This window comes from Cuculus canorus, chromosome 2 (genome assembly GCF_017976375.1).
Source record: "Cuculus canorus isolate bCucCan1 chromosome 2, bCucCan1.pri, whole genome shotgun sequence".
Taxonomy (NCBI): domain Eukaryota; kingdom Metazoa; phylum Chordata; class Aves; order Cuculiformes; family Cuculidae; genus Cuculus; species Cuculus canorus.
In genome coordinates, this window is record NC_071402.1 from 15,032,779 (window position 1) to 15,060,573 (window position 27,795).

Sequence of the window (27,795 nt, forward strand, 5' to 3'; positions counted from 1 at the left end):
GATATACTTCACAGTTCCTTCTCAGCAGCACTCTTACTCTTGGCTCCTCAAGAATCATTTCCTGTCTATTCTCCTAGGATTCATTTCTCTTGGCACTTTGTCTGTATCATTTGGCCACAAAAAAATAATCACCTCCTACTGTATTTGTTAGATGTGGATATTGCTGTTTATAAGTGAAGTCAAATAGAAGTTTGGTTCAAGGAAGAGTATGGCAATACCCATAAAAGATGGAAGACACTTATTTGTGCTCCCAACAGGGTCTGAAGAAGATGTTGCTCAGGCAGTCTGATGGCCAGAATGGATCTCGTACTCATTCTGAACTTGTGAGTAGTGAGCAGAGATTAGTAGGTATCAGGAAACTGGCAGGAAGACCGGGAATGTATTTCTTCTGGCTCTTTCTCCCATTGTTTTTGGTCTGTGTAATGTCAAAGAAAATAGAGCACTGTGAGAATTCACAAAGTTGTATTCTAAGCACTGAAGGCTTAAAGATGTTATTTACTCTCCCATTTATTGAAGTCTCTTCTTTGTTTAACCATCTCCAGAATGACTGGGGGGAATTACACTGCACCACTGTGTTTTCTCTCTGATGCAGTCACATCTATGATAGGAATCACTGTATAGAGCCACTGAATCTCTTCCATGGAGCTGCAAGTCCAAAACCTGAATGGGATAGGTTTTGAAGTACGACGTCAAATGTAGAGTGTTTTAGAATAAAGATGTATATTATTTCATCAGGTTGTATCAGGAAATATTTTGCTGATGATATGAAAAACAGATATGGAGAAATAGTATAGCTATGACAGAATTTTTTATAAGGGATTTTATTTGCCAGAATACAAATGACATCACAGAATGTGGGCACCGCCTAAATCCTCGTAATACCTTAAGTCTGCTGGAGTCAGTGGAGGCTGCTGCTGACCTCACTATAAACTCAGCTTTCAGTGGTCTGGAGTTTATTTGGGATACTCGTGGAGAGCAGGTTTTGATTTTTCAAATAGGACTAAATATTGGCAAAACCTTAACTGAAGCAACTGAGTCCAGACCAGAAAGACTTTCATGTACAGGCTTTAAAAACACTGCAGCCTGGGACCCATGACTACCTCTCTTTGTTTTTTCTCTTTTTCTGATGAAAAATTAAACAAATATTTCTTCTCTCAAGATTAACCACTGTGACCATCAGAGAACCAGTATCTCGGTGTATTAATTTGAGGTGCAGCTTGTGAAAAATTTTGCATCAACCTAGGCTATTTTAAAGTAAAGCTGAGCCAGAAAAAAACCACAAATGTAGTGGGGTTTTTTTGAATAATTGCTCAGAACACACAGACCTTATTTAATCAAAATAAGCTAGTTTAGTCATAACACACAATAATACTGACTTAGCAGTTCCTTTCTTCCTTGTGAAACCACCAGTACCATTTACAAGCTGACTGCCTGAAATTATTTTAGCCTTAATTCTTCATGACTTAAAACACGTATTTCTTGCATAACTTTTGTTAATCGTTCATATTTCTCTTCCACTATTTTTCAGTGCTATTGCTATTAACATCTGGAAGATAAAACTCCTTTCTTGTGTATCTTTGTCTCTTTGACTATGTATTTGCTTGTAAATTAAACAAGTCCTTAAGAAAAAAGGTGTGACTCAGCTCATATCAATACACATAACTACATTTCTGTGGCTTTGTGGAAAAGAACAGGGATTTCCTAGAAGAGAACAGATTGAACACGAGCAGTCAGCACGTCCTTCCAGCAAAGGCAGCCAGCCACAGTTTGGATGTAGGAGCACAGACAGCAGGTTCAGCAGCAGGTTCAGGAATGTGCTCCTTTGCCTCTACTGAGCGCTTTTAAGACTATCTCTGGAGTGCTGTGTGCAGGTTTTTGCCTCCTCATCCCAAGAAAGATTGACATACTGGAGCAAGTCCAGTGTGGGGCCTCCAAGCTCATCAGGGCCCGGAGCACAGGACAAATGAAGAAAAATTGAAAGAAGTGGTCTTGCTCTACTTGGTATTCTTATTGCTGTCCAAACTACTGACCAGAGGAACAAGACATTTAACTAGACTCTTCTCAGAGGTGTACAGTAAGGCAACAGACATAACTGAGAACAGGGGAAATTATCATTACATGTTAGGAAAAAAATGTTACAATGAAGGTGGCCAAATAAATACTGTTACGGGTTGCTCAGAGACATAGACTCTTCATACCTGGAGGTGTTCAAGACTCCGCTTAACACAGTCCTGAGCAACCTGATATGATCAGACAAGTTTTGAGCAGAGTGTTGGAATAGATGGCCTCTGAAGATCCCCTTCCAAATTTAAGTCTATGATTCTATAAATGCCACTAAAAGAGTATGCATTTAAATTGCCTGCTGGAAATGGCTTCTGAGCTTCTGTCCCCTGAGCCACGTGCTGAAAGAGTGGTAATAGGCCCAGCATAACACTGCCAAGAGGAATGATAATTTTTAGACTGCATAGGTCTGTAGCCAATGCTCAAAACCATGTTCTGGCATTAATTTACTAGTCCAGATGTAGGCTTTGTGTCTTACAGCTGTTCTCTCTGCCCTTCCACTCTCAACAGGAGCCATTAGAAGCAGAAGAAATGTTTAAGAGACTGAATTGTTCTCTCTCTCAGTTACAGTGTCTTCAGTTGGGATAAGGTAGTGTTGGTTGATGCTTCTGGACCCTAACCTAGCTTCAGCAGCTGAGCGAGTGAAATCAATCCTTGACTGTTTAACTCTGTGGTCCCATCCCTAGCAGACACACAGGGAAGCAACTTTTTAACCTGCTAAAGAATAACCATGCAGTTTTGTCAAGGAGAAGCTTGGCCAGGAGAAGGCACACCTGAGGAAACCACCGAGTGAAAATGAGCAGTGACAACATCACAGGCACAAGAGATAAAAAGTTGGGAGTCAGAACAGTGAAGATTCCTCCCTACGTTGTGTCATCAGGGAGAGCGTGCTTGCCACTCAGGATGATGCTTCTCATGTTGCAGCTGTGTAGATCTGTCCTCTCAGGTGGCCTACACTTCACAAGAAATAACAATGATTGCAATTGTGACCTGAACTTGAACAGCAGACATCGAGATATGGGAAAAGGAAGACTTTTCCTCTTCTACCTACACATCTAGACAAGGGTCAGTCTCAGTCTGCTTCCAGACTTCATACTCTTAGTTGAACAAGATGAACCAAAAACATGACAGAGAGTAATTACTCTCTACATAATCACCAGAAGTATGATATCAGTTTGGAGTCTCCTGCATATGCAATTCAAGCTATATCTTTCTACACAATATGCGTGCGAGATCTGATGGAAAAACACAGTCTTTTCTCTTTAGTAAAACCTCTTTACATTGGTTGGACTCAATGATCCAAGAAGTCTTTTCCAACCTAGTGATTCTATGATTCTATATTGCCAGCTACAAATCTGGGGCAGTAAGAGAGGACACCAAACAACCACAGACCCAGCCATAAGATGAAAAGAAATCATTTCCTATTTTATAACATCTTTTATGACATTCTTTTATAACTGGAAGTTGATGAGAGGACAGAGAACTGATCTTAATGTGGAGTGTGAAATGTAGATTTAAACCATTTACTAGGTAGGTTCAAAAATATTATCACAGATATTCAGAAAAAGTTTGGTTTATTATCAGACAACCTATATTTTACTCTGATTCAACCTTCACACAGTATTTTTATTACATTCCACCTTCCTTCACAGTAAGCACATTACACTATGAAAATGATCTTTGTATGAATTCACACAACTGAGAGGGAAGATGCTCTACATCAGAATGAGGAATTAAACCCCATGAAAAAAAAACAATCCAGAGACTAAAAAGCAGAAGTTCAGAAATACAAAAAGAACCTTTACAGACTAATCATTAAATTAAAATATTAAGAGGAAAAGGTGACCATTTCTGAACTGATTTCAACAATAAAACCAGAAATGATGAATGCTAGAAATCAAAACAAAAAGGAAGGAAAAAGAACCCTGTAAGTGATGTGATTCCAACTGTCGGTAACTGAAAGCAAAAAAATCTCCATTCAAGGACTTCTTTAGTCTAATATCACATTATCTCCAGTTCAGCAAAGCTCTCTGAGCTTTCCCAAGAAATATATCGGGTGCTTAGCTCCCAATAAAATTGAAGTGATTTAGCCACCCGTTTAAGTATTTTACAGCACTGGTACCACTATAATTAAAGCATTTTAAAGAACAATAAATACTAATGAAGAAATTAAGACTAAGCCAACAATAACATAGAAAATCTAACTCATAGTAGTATAATAGCTGGAAAACATTTTGGCATCTTGGCTAACAGGAGTAAGCCCAATAAAGGGAATATTATGCAAAAAGACAATTTACTTCACAGGAATTTTCCAGTTCTCCTTCGCTCTTGCTGCAGTTATGTCCTTTAAAAGCCTTTCTCCAGCATTTAGCCTTCAAAGAAACTGCGGTGAAATCATTGGTTTGAATCTTCATGCATTAAAAGCAATTTTATGCTGTCATACATTCACAGAAATCAATTGAGTTACAACACCATAAAATTAGTATACTGTTATTTGTTGCCATAGAAATAATTGCTGCTGGACAACATTGCACAAGTGTCACACAGAGTCAGTAACAGGATAACAGACCTAATTTTATGAGATGTAGGCTATTTATCCAGCTTCTTTGATTAACACCAGAAGAATATGAACACATGAACCAAGCCTCATTACCATATCTATAGAAACTGGCAATTTCTGTAATCTCTCTGCCTTATGATACACAACACTGGGGTCTTCTATGGAATTAGCACAGCATGACCTTTCCAGGCTCTATGAAAAGCCTTTGTTCCACTATTCACCCTCCAACTTTCCTCAGAAACGCCATCTCTCTGCAACAACCTGCTGACATGGGAAAACTAGATCAGTTCTAAACCACTGGCTGACGACAAGGTATGGCTGAGGGCTGTCACTGCTAAATATAAAGTTAGCTACAGAATAAAGTGAAAACAGAGTTCACTTCGTGCTGAACTGAAAGATGTGGAAGGTCCCTCATGATCAGGAATGCAGAAAGAGGAGGCACACACCACTCACATGTACAACATCTCTCACCAAGTCCTCATGACCAAGACTGAACAAAAAAGAATTATGAATATGTAAATCTTCAAGTGAAACTGAGAAGTCGTATTTAATAATGAAGTTGTCTCGTAGAAAATAACCTAGTATTGTGATAACAATAACATTCCAGTGCCTGGTTAATAATGAAGATAGAGGGAAGACTTCTTACAAGTCTGACTGTACACAGGGAGACTTTGTTATCAATTATTGGACTGACCGTAAATATCTTCATTTGTTCTACCAGAAGCACAATAAGGTTGACTAAATTTTGATATTATACTTCATCTTTCCCTTACGTCCGCAGTTTCTATAGGTATTGTTTTACAGTCTATATTAAATTCGCTTGTGGTCTCTGTTAATTAGCTACAAAGCAAATCTAGATCATTGCAATGGATTGCACGCAAATTAAGTACAATTTAAGCATCATCTAATTTTAAATATATAAGCAAACAAACTAATCGGCAGAGCTGGATGCTATTGACATTCATTCCTATCAAATGCATTAAATACAAATGTAGTTTGTGTCACCTCATTACACACCTAGTATTTCTCAACACAGACCTAGCAGAGGGAAGGATATTCCACACTATCTCTCCCTTCTTTACTGATCGGCACAGAGATACAGGTCTCCAGAAATGATAGAATACAAGTAATGTAACTAGAATAAATCAACCACACTGGAAAATATCCATTATGGAATGGAAATTCTTAAAACAAATGGAAAACGTGTTCACCTTACCCTTTGACCTTGAGCTCCATCTCTTCCGGGTGAACCTGATGCTCCTGGAACACCCTAAGCATTATAAAAGGAGGGCAGATGATTAGATCAATCCCACAGAATCCAACTAAATCACTTTCCAGTAAAACTGTATTATAGGCTTTTGGATAAACGTTTTGAATAAATGGAACTCGGCATTCAATAATGGGCAGGGTCATAAAGAGGATTCAGTAGAAAAGGTATTTCTGTGAAACGAGAGATGGTTAAATACACATTGTTAAAATGCACAGGCTTCATAACCCTCACAACAATCCTCTGCTAAGACAGCTGACAATTTTGTCAAGTTAGGCTTCCTGTGTCACTGAAAATGGGCTTAATTGCCTACATCATTTCAGCGTCATGTCAGTGTAACTCCACCACAGGACATTAGTACCCTATCCTAAAAATGCAACTGCTATTTCTCTCTCTCTCTGCTAAAATGCAATCTCTTTCCATATTGTTTGAAGTCAGTGCAGCGATATCAAAGAGGAAATCCTGCCTGAGCAGCATTGCGTGTCCGACAGTTCCCCATTGTTCGGATAAGCATTGGCTCACCAAAGCTGGAGAGCACCAGTCTGGGAACATCACTGCAGTGTTCCAGAAGGCTAACAAAACTGATCTATGAGGAAATGCAGTATGAGTTTACTATTCCTAGTACATATGAACAAGAGAGGGGAAGCTGGTAGCAACCAACAAATACTGGAAGGATATTGTCAGCAGAAGAGGAGCATCTGAAAAGGGAAAAGCAAATGATCCTGAAAAGCACCAAAAAATTGGAATACTATCTCCAGAATAAATAGCATACACCAAACTGACTAAGATTCACTGAATACTACAGCTTCTAAAGAGGCTGATGTTGTGAAAGATAGCATCAAAAAGATTGAGTGTCTGATCTGTCCTCCTAGATAATTCCAAGAGGGATTTAATGGATTTAAAGTGAAAACAATCAAATGTTATTTTTGTGTAAGTGTAAGCAGAAATCTAAGAGTAGATAGTTTCTGAATCTATGGAGAGCCAAATTCAGTGTTTAACAGGGTTAAGAAAGCGACTGGTTCTTCAGACCCCAAATTATTTGGTCACTGGACACCGCCATATCCTATGGCCTGGATATAAATCTCTGTTCAAATTCACCCCAGTAACACACTCCTCAGGAGCTGTGAATATGTCCCCTAGATTCACATTGGTGTTAATTCAACATTCGACCTTAGTAAACGACAGGTTAAACAATAACTTAGGGAATACCTGCAGGCCAGGAAAACCAATGTCTCCTTTCTCTCCCTTTTCACCTGGCGGCCCCTGCAAATTAAAAATCACACATAGTAAACCAAATGCCTGGTTACTTTCCTATCTTTCAATAGTTCCTTTCAGCTTCTTTTAACCAAACAACTATTATGAAAATAAACTATTTTTCCCACTGAAAGGAAATCTAGAGACTCTATTTGCAAAACTGTAAATGAAGAATTTACAAATATAGAAAATAAAGAAAATAAAACAAATTGTAAAAGACTTCAGAAATAACCTGACTAAACTATAGCCATTATGTAGTTATTTTCTTGTCTCCTCAAAGGAATCTGTCTTCAGTCCTCAGAATTGTGTGCTATAATGATGAAACCAGTGGATTTCTAGGGTACCTAGATGTGTTTCTGCAATATGTATGCATGACAAAGGTATACTTTTCAAGATAATAAGCTCATCATAAGTATATTTTATGCAGAAACACAACTACTCTATCAAATAACTATCCTTATAATTAATGTATTCTGTATCATTTTCTAATAAGAGCATCATCAACCAATCTGGCAAATCACTTCATTATATTTTACAGCAGTATCACTTAGGCGAGGTAAAAAGAAGTGTAATATACTCTAGTAAATCTTGGAAAAAGTCTAGCAGAAAAAGATATGCATCTACTGCCTGTGTGTACTCATCTAACTAGGCTGTATATGCCCACATCTGTATATGAAACAAGGTTAGTGCTGCTGGTTCATTATTCTATCAATGCGTCTTTATGTTGAAATTCTGAGACATTTCACAACAGCATTGCAGACTCCAGGCTTAGTCATCTCCTCTGGTGATAGACTCTAAGTTTAGTGAATACTCTTGCTTAATTTTGGCAGTGAATATGGGGATACCTTTCAAGTCAGAACTGATCTGGGGTGAGCAATACCACAACCAGAAAAAGATAAAATATTAACATTATAGTTTGGGGCCATGTTACAGCCCCCACTGTAATTTTTTTTTTCACTTGCCTCCAGGCTTGGATGCTAATGCCAAGGTCATATTCAACCTACAATCAAATTTCTTCAGCTAACTAAAAGTTCAGACACAATCAGGAATGTTGGCATTGAACCCACATCTACTATTGGTTAAACACAAATCTGTGATTCACTTCAAATATTAAAATTCAGATTTTGATTAGGGATATTTCAGTCTAGTCTAAGATACGTGCTGTTCAAAACATTACAGGAAAGAACCCTAGTGACATTGTAAGTCTCACTGGAAGCCCTTGAATAGAAAGTCCACTGGGTCCTTGTGGTCCTGGAGGTCCTTGTGGTCCAGGAACACCAATTTCACCTCGAGGTCCATCTGGTCCCTGAAGTAACACAGGAGATAAGTTAAACTCTTATCATATGGAGAAAGGCGGCTTCTGTTTGAAGAATTAAATACCAATAGACTCAAAAACATCTGAAATTTGGGTTGACATTTTATTGAGCCATTAGGGTTCAATTTAAAACTGTCTGGTTCCTTTAAAAATACAAAAAAATGAAGATTTATGCTGTGACAGCAGCATTCTGAATTTTATAGCTTTTAACAAGGAACAAACAGGACAGGCAATTGTTTTCAAGAGAGACACACCAAATACCAATGGTATTTCACTATACTTTTTCCTCAGCGATGTTAGAGACAATCTGGAATTCATTTCAAGGTTTACATGCAGCAGAAATAAAGTGAGAACTTGTGCATCTGTCAACAGCAAAGCACTGTACAAAGTACCTTTGGACCTGGATCACCACGATGACCTTTGGCACCTCTGACACCTGGACCGCCCTGTGAACCACAAGCACAGGACTTGCTGAAAACCAAATCTCTCAAATAAAAATTAAATCCAAAGAAGCCAAACAGTTTTTTCTTGTTCCTGAATCAGTGTTCAGGAATCAGTGAATATCCTGTCCATATCTTTCCACTGGAGTAATTAAACTGAAAACATACTTAAGTGTGGCCATACACAAGAACAGATTTAAACACAGATGTGACCACTTTATAGAGCCAAGAATGCACACCACGTAAGAATCAAAATAACACTGGCAGCTCAAGTAGGGCTGGAAATGTGTACATGCGGTCATGGGTTCCCTTCCAGTTGTTGAAGCCTCCTGTACATCTGTCTGTTCTTACCAAAATCACCACAGTGTTAAAGGCTGAATTTCCTATGACTAGGGAATATTTTCCAGCAAGGACAATTCCACAATCTGCTAGATTTATCATGGTTTAATTTGGAGCTACTCTTAGGTAAGATACTCTTGCCCATTTTTCTCTTTTTTTTGCTCCTTTCAGCGGTGCCTACATCTGTTAATCATTTATTAACCAACTGTTGCCTTTTTTATGGACATTGTCTGAGGCAGTGGAGTTGCATATATCTATGGATGGCTGCCATGAATGTGTTTTGCATATACACGCTGCATGTGCTTTGTCCTCTAGGAAAGCATACAAGGATTTTTTTCCCCCCTGTTTTTTTACGGATCAATTTCCCTCTTCCCCCATCTGAGTATATTGCTTAATCTCTTGGAATATGGGCTTTACAGGGATTCTGACCTTGCTTGTACTCAAAAACGGCCTTGTGCAACTAGGCACCATAACTGAATAGCATTCTTTAGAAGCTAGAATAAGTACTTAAAAATTTAACAGCAGCTACATTAAAGACAGAAAAATATAATATATGTTTATCAAATTAAATGCATATGTAGTATCTCTTATTCTTTAACTAGGAATGCCAGTAACAAAGACATTTGGAAGCACAAGGATACTACTGCTTTTCAATGAAGGTATCACGATAAAATCTTCATATGCATGATAACAGAGCAGTTGGCCACTCCTTTTCCCAGTTCCTTCAGTCTTCTCACTTCCATCCCACAGCTCTATGGCCACAGCTCATTCCATCACAGTCAGCTCCATCCCTAAATTCTCATCCCACACTCTGCACATACCCATGTTCCACTTGCCAGCTCCCAGATTCCAGGTCCTCACATTTCTGCATTCCAGCCCAGTAGCTCCCTCTGCCCTTTCTACTGTCTCTGCCCTTCTCCCTCCTCTCTCTCAGATTAAAAATTCCTCTGCAAATACTCAGCAAAATAACTGCAACATTTTAACATAAACAAAATCACACGTTTTTCTCCCATTTTGTTCTCAGAACAGATTACATTTTTTACTGAGTAAGAACATATACCTAAAAATAGCCTGATGCTGAGCCATTAAATCATATGCTTTGAGATTCACACCGAGTTTGGTATACTTATCCATGTTTTGAACCCAGTAACCATTGCTTGGTAAAAGCACAAGTTCCAGTAAAGCATTGATTTAAGATGAAGACATCACAAGAGCCTCCCTTATTTTTCTCATAAACTTGTTTTGGTAGTTATTCCCCAGCACTACTAAGCTTGTGTGACTAATTTCAAATTTTACATTTCTTTGGCTTCTATTTCTAGCTAAGAACTCTTGTTATGCCCTTTTCTTTTTTTTTTAGATAACTTCTTAATAGCCAGATCTTTCCCCTAGAAATAGTTCTTACTAAGTCATATCAAGTCACAGCCTTATTTCTTCTCAGTAGTTAAAACCTATGAAACACCAAAAGCTTTTCTCTGCAATTAAACTCCAGTCCTCCAATATTTCTTCTCTCCTTCCTCACCTTCTCTAGTTCTGCAGCACTCCTTTCCAAATGCAGGTATTGGTTTTGTGTGATATGTTATTTTTACCTTGCATGGTGAGCTTCAGACAGCATGATCAAATTCTGGCAAAGATGAAGCCATAAAAACAGTATCCCATAAGGAAAACTGTCACATAATCTTAACTCTAAATGATACTTTGTCTTACCCAAAATGACCCATTTCCTAAAAGAGCTTAAAAATGTATCCAGAGCTACTGCCTCAAACAAATGGAAGCCTTTTAATTGGAGTCTTTTAGTGTAATGTCTAAAACTGGCTACCTGGTAGAACCCTGATCCCTTAAACAGAAAAATCCTTGGCTTACAGTAAAGTCACGTGGCAATTTAACAACTTGGAGCAGTATTGACCAGACATAGCACATGACTTTTGGTTGGCACAGAGATGAACACTGACTTTATTCTTTTGCTCTGCTTTTTCCTAGGCCTTTCACTTTTTTTCCAGAACTATGCCATCTAACTGTCTGGCAAAAGAAATATTGCTTACAAGAGGCTGAGTTCCAGAATCACATACTCCCTTGCATAGGCAGGGATTTTCCTTCTTGATTTTAAGCCTCCTCTTGCATGGCACTATGCTACTCAAAATACAGTTAATCCTAAATGTAATAAATAGAAGTACATTATTTTACTGCTGGATTAAGCTTTAGCAATTCCCGATTTGTATATGCTTTGAACTACAGTAACTCCAGTCAATTTTTAAACATTTTAAAACATTTTTCATTATAGTGTGAAATGTGGTCAAACTACTAAATTTCAGTTGCATTTTTCTGTGAACTACCCCACTGTCATTTCACAGACTACAAACTGGACATGTCTATATGGAAATTAAAACCTTAATCCATATTTGATTTACGATCTACATTGAAATAGGAGAGCAGAAAACTTTTTCCTTGTTCAAGATACACCTCTTCAGTGAATTTTCTCCTGACTTCCTTTTCAAGTTTCTGTACCAAACCTTGAAGAACAGTCCTTGCAAAAAGTCTCACCTCTCAGTTGTTACTAGGATAAATGTCTGCAAGGATCTACTATGTGAATGTCTTCTGTGCAAGTTAATTTTATAGTTCAACATGTAATTTGTGCACTTTAACCTTTTCAGAAATTTATTTTCCTTCACATTCTTCGCTTTTTCTCTTTTAAATGTGCTCTTGGAGCACCCAGGACACAGTAGGAGCAGAGAAACACACAATTCAAACTTGTTCACAAGAAGGTCTTGCTTCAAGCTAACTTAGCAAGCAGCCCTAAAATGCCAATCAGAGTTATCGGTTGAGTTGTAAAGGGAAAAAAACACAATCATTCTACAAATATCCCATTTCAGATTCTCATTAAACCAAAGCAATAACAGACCATTGCAAACAGAGCCTACAACTTTTCTAAACTGCAAAAAATCAGACTTGGGATGTGAACTTTAGTGACCTGTATCTTAATTGTCTGATCTGATCCATAATCTGATTTCTTCCATGTGCCAGGAAAGAAAGAGGATATTTATCCCATCTTTCTAAGATCCTAATATAAGATGGAAGGAAAGTTAAATAATTGCTTTCCTGAAGAGACTTGGTTATGCAAGGAACTTAGATATACACTCACTTAACACTTACACAGTAAACACTTAGATGAGTTCTATGAAAATAACGCCACAGATTATAGGTAGAAGTTGTAACAGTGTGTACTTCGTCATTCAATGGCAAGCTGGAGAAAGTTTCAATTGAAATTTCACCAAAGTCAACTCATTTCATCCACTCTTCCCTTCACCATTTTTGGGTACCTCTGTACTTCTAGGAGCTCTCAGAAGAACCAGCACTTTCAGTTCTGCTTTCCAACAAATGCTATACTCAGGTAGAACTTTTAAGACAGAAGAGTCTTCTTTCATCATATATTACACAAGTGGCATTGTCATACCCCATATCCTTAACTCCTAATACTGTAAACTGAACATTTCTGAAAGCTAAACTCCAAGCTACACTTATAACACATGTGCTAGAGTAGGCAGATAGCATTGATTAAAATATTGAAAATAAATGGTACTAACTATGACATATCTACTAATGCTACAGACAGGTAACAGGATTCAAGGCCTAAAGCCTACCCTAACTGCTTCAGGTCTTGATTAGAACATTAAAAATTTGGCTAACCTATTGAGAAAGATTTTTTACAGCATATTCCTTGGCATCTTTGCTATAAATTGAAGGTAATATTATCTTGTCGCCAATATTTAAAAGCCTAACTTAACCTTAATAGTTACATCATGGGAGTATATATCTTAGAATAAAGATGTCCAGTGGACTTTGTGGCACAGTTGGCTACAAACCTGAATAAAATCTTACCGGTGGTCCAGGAGGTCCAAGGGGACCCTTATTAGCTTCTGAACAGGAACATGAATGAGGAAGGGCAGGGCAGTTTTCCTCATCTCTCTAAGGAAAGATCAGGATAGAAAGAAAATTATGTCCAAAACTGTGATTCAGAAGAATTTTGTGAACCTAAGACACAGCACTGTGTGGATGCCTCACGTGCACCATCATGATTTAGAAAAATACATCACATTGACTTTGAATAGGATAAGTAATCCAAGCAGACTTAGGCTTTTTTGAAGTCTCTTAACCATCCATTTCCATTAATACATTTGTTAATAAAGGAGAAAGAAAATGCAAATTCTACAGCTACTGAAAGAGGTTTCTTACCAAGCCAGGAAGCTCACAGCATTTGTCCCGATTGGCCCATGAGGTAGCACAAACAATGTCAAACATCTGTAATTGCAACTGTTTAAAAAAAAGGGTGATGTACAAAATGATTGTTAGTTGTAAGATCAGTGCAAAATGGAGCCATCATTAAGAAAAGCCACCTTGAGTCAAGCACTCGGATTAGACAAAGGAAAAGCTATCAGCTGAGAGCAGCTAGCCACAAATATGCTAACTTAAATGCCTTGTGTTCTAACTGACTTGTCCAAACTATTAGACATTACCTGGACTCAGAAAGCTGTTCAAGGTTAAATGTCACAGGCATTTGTTAAATTATCCTCATCTCCTCTATTAAATTCCTGATTTTGCCCAATGGTGTCGGCTGATACTTTTTTCTGGCAAAGGAGGCATCAACAGACAGACAAAAGAGAGCTCAGCTCTCAAAACTGAGTAATTTTGCTTAATACACTTGTATGGTGCTCAGATTTTTATCTGGGACAAGGTCTCCTATAGCCTATTACTTAACTGGAGCTGAGCCACAAATAATATTTATCATCTTCTCTAGTTCTATTTTATTTCAGAATATGCCCCCCTCTTATCCATATTATCCCCAGGCAAAAGTTTAAGGATGGTAAAGAGCTTGCTCAACACCTGACAACACTGGGCAGAAAAGAAGATTTCCATCACAAGTCTGGGAAAATGGTTTGGCGAAGAACTTAATCTACAAGAACGCACACATTTGGTAAAAATAACAGCTCTAGGTACTCATAAACAGTATTCTAAATAGGACTCAGTGGTAAAACCAATTCTCCATTGCAGCCTTGAACTGAACAAAGGGGTTTAGAGAAATGAAGCTTTCTTCTGTTATTATTTCTATTCCTTTTCCATGCCTTATTTATATGCATACTGAATAGAGAGGGGAATGGAACAGAACGTCCCATTAAATTAACCCCACATGTCAGAAAATTTGAGGAACTGCTAGAGATAGAACTTTCTTTGGTTTTGCTCCCATTATTATTTTTAGTGGCATTATTTTAACACTAGAACTTAAAGGCTTTCTTAAAATTGCACCACTTTTTAAGCTGTTAAAACGAACTACATATGTGCTTCTTTAGATTTGCTCATATTTTTTCTTATGTAATTCAATTACTATATTGTAAGCAAAGGAATACTTCCGTATACATAGAAATACTTCTTATCTGCCAGCAGATGAACTGGTTTGTAGGTATGCTGTACCACAGATGCAGATACACGTGAGCTCACTCCATGCTAAACATTTTAAGCAGCTGAAGTACAGCATGAGGGCAGCTTTTGGATCCTTGGTTTGACTCCACAAAGCTCTATCCTGATTCCAACAAGTCTGTGTGTGTGGCTACCTCAAATGCAAGCTGGCTCCATGTGGAGTCACTTAGATGTCTCTTTGCTACATATCCCAAAGCTACTAATTATGGGAGAACTTGTTAGCTTGAGTACAATAGCACATGAACATGCACAAACATACTGCTCTGGGAGTCAGAATGACTGGCATTTTCATGATACTACACTTAAGACATCCCAGAAAAGGAGTGCAGAAACACCTGAGCTGGTTTTGCAGAAAGCAGCTCAGGTTTAGAAGTAAGACTTTCCCATAAGGCAGTCCATTCCAGTGCTATTCTGTTATCCTGAACAACAAAAGGTTGACAGTATTGGCTAAATTTATACAATCCTGCATTATGCATAATTTTCTCTGGCTCAGACAATCTAGAGAACCATAGTGATAAAGCATGTTGGTATAAATTAAAGAGCAAATAGACATTCCCTGAATTGCTGTATTCACCATCCAAATGTTGAATGACTCAGTATTCTTATTTTAAAATATTACGTAGGTTGCTATGACTCAAGCTAAATAACTAAACAAAGCTTTCTTTGCTACGGTTAAACATTTATTCATAATTCTCCACATTCATAGTGATTTTGCTTTCTAAATATCTAGCCCTGTAAGCAGAACCAGTAAGACAGAAAAGTCTGTCTCTCTCTAACTGGTCAGGCTACAATTCTGTAAAGTTTTCTCAAGAGGAGAACACTTCTCATATTACTTTTTTTAACACTACATATATACTAAGGTAAAAAAGTGACGTTTAAAAGGAAGCATAAATAAAGAGAATGTTTGTGAATTGTAAATAAACAATATTTTAAAGCTGCACTTCTCATTAAATCCCATTGAAAGAATAAATAACATTACCTGCTGCACATCATGGTCAGCTTTCATTGCTCAAGCTGGCTGTAACATCAAATCTAGATATGCCTGACTATTACTGGATTTTAAAAAAGCTTGGCATCTTTAGGCTAATCCTCTTTTTGTCCTATCTATCTCTATTTCTGCCTCTTCATTAAACTGCTGCACACCACACCCATTGATGGGAAAAAAAGTCTGATACAACTATGTTCCCTCAAAATAGAAAATTTTTGAAAAATACAAGTGATTTATTAAAAAAACATAGAATCATAGAGTCATAGAATCAAAGAATAGTTTGGTTTGGAAGGGACCTTAAAGATCATCTAGTTACAATACCCCTGCCACGGGCAGAGACATCCCATCAGACCAGGCTGCCCAAGGTCCCATTCAACCTGGCCTTGAATCACTTCAGGGATGAGGCACCCGCAGCTTTCCTGGGCACCGGTGTCAGTGCCTCACCACTCTCATGGTGAAGAAATTCTTCCTTATGTCTAGTCTACACACTAAAGACATTCTGACAACGTCAACCTGTTCCATGTGAATACAGTCAGAACAAAACATCCATATTTTTATTCCAAAATAACTGCCTATCTGTGTTTATTTTATACAATAAGCATCTCTAAAAGTAAGATTAAAGCATTTCATGAAAACACAGCTAATAGAAAAAAAAAAGAACTTTTCAGAACTATCAGGAACCCCCAGTTTTCCTGTTAATTCAAAACAATTTTCAAAATGTTTTACAAAAAAAAGAGTTCATTATATGTGTGGCTTCATGAATCTCTACAAAGGGTGAAGATACTGGAACAGAATAAATGCCAGTATTCTGTTTCCAACGGTGACATGAGCGATATTTAATGAAGCACAAGGGTGTAAGTCATCCTTCTGCCTTACAGTTTACTAGCTTCAAAGGACTTCCAGATCAGGGATTTCTAGTGCCAGATTAGTTAACCACCCACATTTCCCTTTCATTCACTTGTCAGGGTTTCCCTACAACTTACATAAGTATTTAGCACCTACAAAATTCTATAGCAAGGAGCTGCACTGATGTACTACTACCTGTTGTGAGAAGAACCTCTGTCCTGCCACCTACTACCTTCCATTGATGTCCTCTAATTTTTTTGAGTTCATTCATGCCTGAATTGTGACTATTCATACAAGTTCTACTCAATATAAAAAAAAATATGCAGAAAGGAGACTTTAAAGAATAGTATTTGGGTGCTTTCTTGACCTGCTTTTATTTTGATATATTTGGTAATACTTGAAGGCAGCTAAACAGTACTACAGAATAAAGAATTTCCCTCTTCAGCAACAAATTTATAGTCTTACATCAGTTTTACAGTTCATATGAACAAACAAAATTTTTCAATGAGTGGGCAGTGTGACTTATCTTTTCTAGATTCCTGGGTTTTAACAATAGACACTATTTCTTTCCACTTCCTCACAAAGCCTTCTCTTATTGGAATATTCCTTAAGTTTGCCTTTTTCTGTTTCTATTAGTATGTGACTACAAAGGTTTCTCTGTGTAATTGTCTTTACAGGCTTCATGTAATTATTATCCATAAGTCCGAGGCCTAAAGGCTCTTTTTTGTACACAGAGATATATTCTGAGGGCTTCTTTTTTACTAAACAAGAATATTTCCATATAGTGGCAAGAAAATACATTTTTGAAACCTCATTCCTATTCAAGTCAAGCCTTGAGTACAAGGTTCACATTCTCAGCTAACTTCATTTCTAAGGGCAAAAATGTTCAAAGAAAACTAGTACAGGGTACTGCACAGCAAAGCAGCTTTCTTAAGATCATGACCAGGTTGTCAGTTCTTCCTTCAATAACTAAATCTACCTGAAAACTCCAAATAAACTTTCTTAATAACATCTGAAGTGAAATGGAAAGAGTGTCATGCTCCCACACTGGAGCTTTACTGTTTCAAAAATGAGTTCGCTGTGCTTCAACTGAAAGCTAACTGCAATTATTCTAAACACTTGGTATTATGGTATTTTAAATGGTTTAAAGAATTTTTCTTGTTCTACTTACGGGTGCAGAGTTGTCTCTTGGTCCTCTGGATCTGACCATTCTCCCCAGCACTTCTATGCCATCAGAGCTAATATTCCCTGCAGCATTAATGGTCTTCTCACCCACTTGCTTGCAGTCAATAATTATTTTGGCCGTAGTCTTGCTGATAACAACATGCAGCTAAGCAAAAGAAAAGTGTTTTAACATGCAAAGAAGCACATAGGCTATATTAATTTCCTAGGAAAAGGGGATCATTTTTTGTCGTGAGCTCTTAACTCTGTTTGCTAACAAAAATCAGAGAAAAGCAAATAGCAAATAATCTATATGAATTCTACAGGTTACTTCCAATCCAAATTGTTCTATGGGTCTAATATGTTTAACGGATTTAACTTATTTACATGCTTATAAAACATCTGCATACAAATTGGCACCTTAAATAATTTATTCAATAAGAAAAGAGTTTATCCCTGACAACAGACTGCAAAACCACTTTGGTTTATGTGATCAGTTATAATATCTTGGCCTTGCATGATCCTGCTACATAGCACTGGACCTCACAAATACATCCTTCATAGCCATTTGCAAAAGCCAAAACCAAGTGGTAAAATTTAGCCTGTAAATTATACATTAACTGCACAGTAAAACCTTCTGTAATGAAGTTTATACACTGAAAAAAAAATCACATCAAATGCAGTACAGAAAAGCAAAGCACAGAGACAAAGTTGCTTCTTCTGCCTTTACTCCCATTCAGTTGTCCTTCACTGATGCAGCAAAACAGAGAAGACAATCCTAGCCACAACTGTCCTGTCATGAGGAAACTCTCAGTTAAGAAAGGGAAGAACAATTTTTTTGTGTGGGAGATCAGATTAACAGCTAGTAGAAATGCAGTATCTTATCTGCATCACTACCCTCCTAGGAGACCTGAGCCCAGGGTGAGAGAATGCCAGGAAGAACTTCTGTAGTTGCCTTTGCTCTGGGCTCAGCTGAAACTAAATAACTTAAAAGCTGCTAACGCATTTGGTTTCCTGCGCTTTTCAAACACATGTATAGCAAGGACCATAATTCAAAATGCAGAAAAATACTGAAGCGGAAAAGTTGCTAAAGCCTCATATATTCCTCCAGAGCACAAGTTAAACTCAAAATTAGCCCCCACCACTAACATGCTCCCCGCTTCTCAGTGCACTGATTAAAAAGGAAGTACAGAAAAGTTAAACTCTGTGAATACTGTCCCTCAGTCCACAGTCTCGTTTTTTGGATACAAACATCAGGAATAAAAGTGAACAACAAAAGCACCTTTCACAAAAAAATATGTGTTACAATCCCAGCACTACATCATCTGCTTTTAGAAAGAATGTTACAAGTTCTCTTAACAGCCAAGAAAAGTTTGACAAGGCATAGTCTTTAAAACATGCTTAAAAATTACAACTGTGGTGAAAAGAAGAATAAGTGGTTTTGCTGGACTTTTTCCTTTCATTTTGAGTGACATTTCCAATCCAATCCTTAAAAGGAAAAGCCAATTTATTTCCAAATTTCAAGCAAGTATTTTCAATCAGCTCTAAAACACAAGCTCAAAGCATGGAATGAAAATTGATAAAATAACTTCATCATAAAAACTATGATTTGTTTAATGTTAATTCAATATTGCAGACACATAAGACAGTTTGGTACATGATTCTTAATATGCAAAATACGTTTCTTTTGGCAATGGCTGACCACATGAAAGAAGATTTCAAACCATGAAAAACTCCCAAAACTTTCCTTAGAGTGGGTTTCCTCCCCCTCCCCCCCATATTACCATTACAAACCTTATGAAAACTCCCATAAAATATCTTCTTTATTTCAGGACCTTCAAAAGTCACAGTCTGAAAATCGCCTTTGTAGTCGTAGTTAAAGAAAGTCAAAGTTTTACCACCATCTGTGTGAGAATAAAAATAAGGGCTCTACGTTAGAAGTAGAAAAGGCCTGACAGATTATTTGAAAGGTTCAATTTTGCGTTAAACAAATAAGACCAAACGTGTCATATCCTATCACATGCTAGTAAAACATGTTCACAAGTGATATACTGACCTAGAAGTATCATAGTAAGTTTTTTTAGAGAAATGTTCTTTCCTGGCTTGACAAAAAGGATGGGCCAATATTTGGGAGTCTACCCAATCCTACTCTCCATTTAGTTCTCTGTGGGACTTGGACAAGAAATGGAGGCACAGATCCTCTAAGCTAAGCTAGCTAAATGTCTAATTCCCAACTATTTAAAAAAAATTGTAGGAAAGATAGAAAGATAAGTACTAATATATGATTTTTAAAATTGGCAGCTATAATGGGTAGCTATCATAGTATCTACATTTTTTCAACAGTAAATACGGAAACTTTCTAAATTATAATCCTTGTTTTACAGCTGTGGAAATCAAGTCAATTAGAAACGAAAAGAGTCATCACCAGTGCTATCATGAGACTGCCTTACATCTATGTACACTGTACTCTTAGTACCACTGCATATAAAGACAAACTCTATTAGAACCAGATTCAGAGCAGTGGAAATTATAAAAGCAAATGAGCAGCTCCCTTAGATCAATTTCCATCCAGTACAGCTCTTTGGATTTCAGTTTCATTGCTCCTACTTTAGAGCAGTTCAACTCTAAGTTCAAATTCAATTAAATTAAATCTAAAACACATCCGTTAGGGACTATCGCCTTCCAGATTCAGGTGGTTGTTTCTGCAGCAGACAATACATCAGCAATAACATATACAGACACAGAATGAATGATTCATACAGTTAAAGAAGAAAAATAACTGATAAAATAGAAAATACATACTGTCTAAAATAACTCCAACCAGGGGCTCATATCCTTCATTTAAAATCTCCCAGAGAGCAAATGGCTCCTGAGGAGTGTCAGGGAGTATACGGAAGAGAAATGTAATGGTATAATCAGAAGGGAGACCTTCAGGATGCAAATACCTGTAAGAGACAATGTTTTTTAAACTGAAAGAAAACATTAAATCTGGTGATTTACACACCCTGTGTTCACTTAACACACTTTCTACGATGCTGTATATTTCTTCGGAAATCAAGACTGAGAAGCAATATGAATAAACATTTGCAAAATCAACTCAACTTCGTAACTATCAAAATACTTACGGAGATAGGAAAAGTTATCTTTGCCTTTGAAATTTACAAGATTTCCCTTAATTATTTATTTTTTTTAATTTGAAGATCAAGTCAGAGGTCAGATTGAAGTAAAGCTAAAATTGGTTGTATTAAAAACTTTAAAAATAATAACCACTGACAAGACCTTTGTTACTGTCTCATTTAACAGACAATGAAAATAGAAGCTGCCTGGAAGAACAGTCTCAATAGACATGTCCTTTGTCACTAAACCATAACTAATGGGTAGAAATTAGGAATGACAGACTGTTACAGGAAGCTGTATAGATTATAGGAAACTTAGTTTACACTTTCAAAGCCAATATGTAAGAAAGTGAAGTAAAAAATTATCACACATAGAGAAATGCAAACTGTTCTCCAGCAGCTTTTGCAGAAGAGAGGGGATGGTTATGATATAAAAGTATGCAATTTTATGCCATTTCCTAAAAATTGTTATTTAAAACTTCCAATTTAACTTAAAATTTCATTGTCAAATCCCAAAGTGGAACATTTGTACAACTGTACAAATGACTGACTGTATTTTGAAAATGTTAATTAGCCTGATTTCTTAAAATCATAGTAAAGACATCTGTAAGAAGCCTAAAGAGACTGTTTAATCATTGCTATTCCCCAAATACAATCCATTCCTTTTAAAGTGCTTCTGGCAGATATGAGATGATAGAAGTGAATCATGCTGGAAAAGGAGTTAAACATGACATATAATCAGTACATTCTGCACAGTGGACTGTTGATGAGCATTCTCCCACACAGAACAGCGAGGGAACTCAAGAGGTGTAAGAACAAAGCCTTACGGTCTGCCCATCATACAAAGCACAAATTAAAGAAAATCCAATAAGTAAAGGGGGGGAGGAGCTGGACACAAGGTTTGGGGACATTGTACTCAAAAAGAATAACGTTAATAACAGTCAGATGAGATGACAAAAGCAAGTGATAATATTCAGACGTACCTGTAGAACATCAAGAGAAAGGTATTCTCTGAACCAGGAAAGGGAGTGAAAGCCTAATGAAGCAGTAAGATTGGGCTGGGATGGCAGCTAAAGAAGGGCATATAAATGCAGCAGATTCAATTAGAAAAAAGCAGAAAGGGAAAAAGAAGTGAGAAATGCTAGTCCTTTGAAATTCCAGTCCATTTAAACCCAGAAGGAAACTAAACACAGAGAATGTGAAACAGTTCCAAAAAATATAGCTCCAACTGGGACACAACAGGGTAATCACACAAAAAGACTAAGATGATATCTAATGTAAACTGTAGAAGTAATTTCCCACTGTTTTTCTTTCTTATTTATCTCAGCTAAAGAATATTTTTTTACATAGTCCCATGTTCAAAACAGCAGGGACAGTGCTTTTCTGTGGTGCCGCTTAATACGAAGTAGGGGACTGGACTGAAAGGAACCAAACACAACATACATTCATAGAACAAATGGAGAGGTTCCAGCACTTCCTCTCTGAGGAAAGACTGTAAAAGTCCATTGGGAGGTTTCTTCCTTGCCTCCACCATATCTGTCCCAGGATACAGTTCTCATGACTATGTCCTGCCTCCCAGGAAGATACTACATGGTGTTTAAGCAGACTTATTTTAGTGTGAGGAGATAATCTTGCTTTGTAATCAGTGAATGGACAGAGATGAAGTAAAATTGACTGAAAACAGCTAAAGCTGGTTCTCCTTCTGACCCACATTTCAAAGACATTCCGCCTCTATGAGACTTCAACCTGTGTTCCTGAAGCACCTTTCACAAAGTACTACAGCTGGAATCTGCCCAGACATACACACACACGAAATTGCAAAGTGTTAAACTAGCACAAGACTGAAACTGGCTCACATGGGAAACCCTTAATAGCCAGTGGGCTTACCTACTTTTACCTACAACTGCAATTTTTGAATAAAATTGGTTCAGGACTCGGGACACCAGACAATCTTCCTATTCTTTAGTGTAATGGAGATATACACTAGCATTTCTGCTCTTCTGATGTGAAAATACTGCTCACTGAAGTGAATAATTGCCTACACTGGAAAATTATCTTCAGATGTTTTATGAGTATTTATATGTTAATACGTACTTGGTAGGTTGGGATACCAGGGCATCCTTGTGCAGTCTGTAACATGGGTAAACATTAAATGTACCAGGTTCCATTGAAACCCCTTCCACAGCTGAAAACTCTTTTTCAACCAAACCAAACATTTCCATCATTTTAAATCCTGGAAGGTATCAAAATGTATATCCCATTAGTTTAAATAAATATCACATTACAGGAACAACAACAAAAAATTTGCCTCAAAGAGTTTCATATCACTATCTGTTTAACAGCTGTAAGCAGAAAGGCAAATTTATTGCTTAATACCGCGAAAATCAGGTAATGAAAGTTATTCCATAAATCAGGAACAAAAATGAACGCAAAAACACTGTACCTGCAAAATTGTTGCCATCTTTAGTTACCAATGGGCAGGCTAGAAAAGAAGGAAAGAAATATTTAAGGATACAAGAGATGTCCCACTGGAATAGAACAATGACCCACTCATCCCAGTATTCCATCCCCAACAGTAGCAAGAGGAGGTGCTGTTTAGGAAGGGCATGCAAACCTGGCCACTTTCTACTGTATTCTGTTGGTGTTCCTCAACGTGCACAAGGGTTGTAGCAAAGATATTAAAGACTCTATCCCTGTGCATTCCATATAATAACCTTTTATGGATCTGTCATCCATGAATTTCTCTAATTCTTCTATGAACCTGTCTTCACAATCACTTGTTGCAACAAATTCCCTGCCTGCTGCATAAAAAAATTATGCCTTATACCGTTTTTTATCCAAGCAGTACCTAGTTCTCCATTTGTGATCTTCTCCAGCCTAACTCCTTAACAAGTTCAATTACTTTAGCTGGCTTTCTCAGTACCTTTTCAAACTCCACAACAGCTTTTATGAGCAACAGAGTCCAGAATTGCATGGTGTCCTTAAAATGTGTGCACCAATTTTAAACAGCTGTAAATCTTGCATATTTTATATCCAACAGGGAAGAAAGCACACCTATTTCTTGCAGGAAAGGTGCCCTGGGAATTCAACAAGCACTCCAGGATACTCATATTTGGAGATGGCTTTTAGAATACAAGCATAAGTAACATTATGGTTTTCAATGTTCCTCTATCATTTAAAGTATTTTCTCTGATGATACAAACTTTAATGATTACCTTTCCATTAATAAATCATAGGATAGTTTGGTTTGGAAGGGACTTTCAAAGGTCATCTAGTCCAACCTCCCTGCCATGAACAGAGACATCTTCAATTAAATCAGGTTGCTCAAAAGGCCCATCTAACCTGACCATTAATGTTTCCAGGAATGGGACATCTACCACCTCTCTGGGCAACCTGTGCCAGTGTTTCACCTTATCCATTATAAAAAACCTCTTCCTTGTATCTAGTATAAATCTACCCTCTTAGTTCAAAATCATTACTCTTTGTCCTATCACTACAGGTCGTGCTAAAAATCCTGTTCACATCTGTCTTGTAAGCCCCCTTTATGTATTGAAAGGCCACAATAAGGTCTCCCTGGAGCCTTCTCTTCTCTAGGTGGAACAATCCCAACTCTCGCAGCCTTTCCTCATAGAAGTGTTCCATTGCTTTGATGATTTTTGTGACCCCCTCCGGACTTGCTCAAACAGATCCATGTCTCTCCTGTGCTGAGGATTCCAGAGCTGGACACAGCACTTGTGGTGCAGTCTCACCAGAATGGAGTAGAGGGACAGAATCATGTCCCTCAACCTGCTGGTCACGCTCCTTTTTTGGTGCAGCCCAGTATACGGTTGGCTTGCTGAGCTGCAAGCTCACATTGCTGGCTCATGTCCAGGTTTTAACTGCCAGTACACCCACGAGGCTGCTCCGAATACCTTCATCCCTCAGCCGGTATTGATACCAGGGGTTGCCTTGATCCAGGTGCATAACCTGGCCTGGTTGCACCTCATGAGGTTCACTCGTGCCCACTTCTCAAACTTGTCCTTGTCCCTCTGGATGGCATCCTTTCCCTCCAGCATGCCAGTTGCACCACTCAGCTTGGTGTCACCTGCAAACTTGCTGAGAGTGTGTTCAATCCCACCATCTATGTCACCAATGTAGATATTAAACAGTACTGGTCCCAGTACGGACTCCTGAAGAACACTGCTTGTCACTGTTCTCCATCTGGACATAGAACTGTTGACCACTACCCTCTGGATGCAGTCATCCAGCCAACTCCTCATCCACCAAACAGTCTATCCATCAACTCCATCAAATTAACTATGTAATTTGAGTAATAATTAATGTAGCTACCTCTACTTCTACAGATGTTTAAAGTAGCCTAGAAAATAAAATACATCTGAATTTTTATAACTAAATTCTGAACCATTAAGAATGTTTCAAATCTGAAATAGCTTTTTGACAATGAATGGATGTTTTCTGGATTTATAACAAATAACCATTAGTTATTTTGAAGTCACAACACCTTAATTTCCTTAATATTTTATGGAAATAACATTAGCTATAACATCTGCAGTTATTAAGATAAAAAGGTCAAGAATACTTCTCAATACAAATATAAGCTATAATCACCCCCCAGTACTTGGCACGTATTATTTTAGAAACAAGTATAAGTCAAAATGTCTAACTTGCTGATGCAGTTTCACAGACAAATGTGATCAGCTCATCTTCAATTTTTGCAAAGGCATCAAAGTCATCCACAAAGAAGACATGTCTTTCACTGGGCTTGCTGCCAATATTAACTAACTCTGAATAGTCAGCGTCAGCTACTCCAATAGCAAAAAAGGTGAAACCTGCAAAACAAAAGAGAACACTGTTGTGAGTCATTCAGTTAGATTGAAAATACAATATAAACACAACTGTATTTGCATTGGCTCCTTTCCTGATTAAATATGAAAGTAGAAATTTTATTAATACCTTATAACACAGGCAAGAATATCATGCATGTATTCTAAAATAAAGGTAATACATTCTCTGTGAGATATTTCTTTTGACTATTTATGCTTAAGCAAATTTGATGACTTTCCTTGAAGACATGTAAGACTACTCAGTATTTTAAAGTGTATACTTTAATGCTTTTCTAATTTAATGCTACTGTATTACTCACTAATATATCTATGTATCAAGTTTATCATAAATACAAAGCAGAAATGCTGTAGATCTTTTACAGATTTTGTTCTGTGCCATATATCAATTAGTTTTCAAGCCACCACTGCCTCATGAGTGAGGACTGAAATAAGTGCATTCTCATTTCATCTGCAGCTTAACTGCACTCATCAGTGCACACCTGTGGTGTTGAATGAGTTCTATGTATTCTGCATGAATATATTTTGAAATCTGAGCCTGACTTCAGAGATTTAAATAAAATGAGAATTGTGCCCTATGTGTTTGAGGAACAGCAAACTACTTAAAAGTTTTTCAACATTTTCCTTTTCATAAATGGTGAAAGGTAAAACCTGTCTCCATTGAGCTGAATATTGTTACTGGGCATACTGTTATTCCATGGCTCAGTCTCAAATTCACTCCAGTCATGCAATTTTGGTTTTAAGTTTGAATGAGGCCTAAGGACATTCATTACCTTCTGCAGAGCTTTTAGCATAATGAAACTTTGACTTAATATCTAACAACTTCGTCATGTCTCATCCAAGATTAGCACGTCTTCAAGCAAGTCCCTATCACAGACACAAGTCAGTACCTGCGCCGACCTATCTGCAGCTTAAGCATAAAGCATGCACAAAAAGAAATGGAAGACAGGAAGTAATTTGTCCAAGGTGACACTTCTCTTGGGTTAGGAACTAAAGCCCCACCCTATGCCATTACCTTTTGAGGCTGTTGACGGTCTAATAGATAAGACAACTGCAAATCTTATCTGACAGTTGAATATTTTTTGTTCATCTTAGGCATAGGCTCCAATTTAATCACAAATATGAGGTTTTCTTGATTGCTTTTTAAAACAAGTTATGCAGGCTCTACTATGATTTTATTTATGAAGGCATTGCACTCAGCATCTACTAACAATACAAGCAGGCAGCCAAGCTCAATGACTTCATTGGGTTTCAGGAATCACTAATATACAGGGTCAAATTTATTTGCCTTTAGATTTTGGCTGCTATGAAAAAGCACAAACTTAACTTCTGCTTAGGATCTCCTCACATGAAAAGGATTATAGTTTTTCTTTTCTGTCCATGTGGCACGCTGTGCCCTTTGGGTTATGATACAAACCTCAGTATCAGACATATCTACAACTAGCTTGGTTCTTATGCAGCCATGCTGTGCGGCTGCTTAAAGTTCGAAAATAGGGATTTTAAGAAAAATTCCTAAAGGTAATTAGTGTAACATAAGAGCAGGTTTGAATCAGTGAAAACATATGAAAGAATTTTCAAAGGACCTCTTGTGTTGAAAACAAAGCAGTTCAGTTTGATGGTAACCACAAGACTGCACTTTACAGATAACAGTCCACATTCTCGGTATCATGTCCCCTAAATCCTTTGTCATGGGAGTAATTCCATTGACTACTACTTGATTTTAGCAGTACTGCCAGAATGAAAAATATTCATCACAACAAAAAAAAATCCAGAATCTCACCAGATCCTAGTGATATTCTGAGTTTCTCAGCATTTGCTGTCCATTTTCTTCAAACCTGGAAATCTTCCTTGAGGAAAAGTTACACTTATCTCACACCCACACTTACATTCTTATAATGAATGAGAAAAAGGAAAATATGTATAGTTCTTAAAACCACATATTTTACCATCTAGTTGCATTTCTCTGGAGACTTTGTTCACATCATCCTGTGATCGCCCATCGGTAATGACAACCAAAACCTTTGGAATACCTCTTCTCATTCCTGCCTCTCCAGTAAACAAGAATTCTCTTGCATGTTTAATGGCTTTGCCTGAAACAGAAAAAAGTGACTATACGCTTTCAGTGTGACATAAATCAAAAT

At 37.4% G+C, this 27,795-nt stretch overlaps 1 protein-coding gene across 8 annotated transcripts in view; it reads right to left on the reverse strand.

Annotated features, from left to right (window-relative positions):
- The window catches only part of COL14A1 (collagen type XIV alpha 1 chain), a 116,343-nt gene that overhangs the window by 17,755 nt on the left and 70,793 nt on the right, over nucleotides 1-27,795 (reverse strand). For all 8 annotated transcript variants that reach the window (XR_008448685.1, XM_054059430.1, XM_054059428.1 and 5 more), the window contains 13 exons: nucleotides 27,601-27,744; nucleotides 25,478-25,642; nucleotides 23,257-23,295; nucleotides 22,908-23,046; nucleotides 20,500-20,642; nucleotides 19,492-19,601; nucleotides 17,708-17,866; nucleotides 13,464-13,541; nucleotides 13,110-13,196; nucleotides 8,850-8,903; nucleotides 8,353-8,448; nucleotides 7,098-7,151; nucleotides 5,838-5,891 (listed from right to left, as the gene is read on the reverse strand). Coding sequence is in view for 7 of the 8 variants with exons in the window: in XM_054059430.1 (XP_053915405.1) it covers nucleotides 5,838-5,891; nucleotides 7,098-7,151; nucleotides 8,353-8,448; nucleotides 8,850-8,903; nucleotides 13,110-13,196; nucleotides 13,464-13,541; nucleotides 17,708-17,866; nucleotides 19,492-19,601; nucleotides 20,500-20,642; nucleotides 22,908-23,046; nucleotides 23,257-23,295; nucleotides 25,478-25,642; nucleotides 27,601-27,744 (1,322 nt within the window). In the remaining variant the exon portion in view is untranslated. The remainder of the gene's footprint in view (nucleotides 1-5,837; nucleotides 5,892-7,097; nucleotides 7,152-8,352; nucleotides 8,449-8,849; nucleotides 8,904-13,109; nucleotides 13,197-13,463; nucleotides 13,542-17,707; nucleotides 17,867-19,491; nucleotides 19,602-20,499; nucleotides 20,643-22,907; nucleotides 23,047-23,256; nucleotides 23,296-25,477; nucleotides 25,643-27,600; nucleotides 27,745-27,795) is intronic.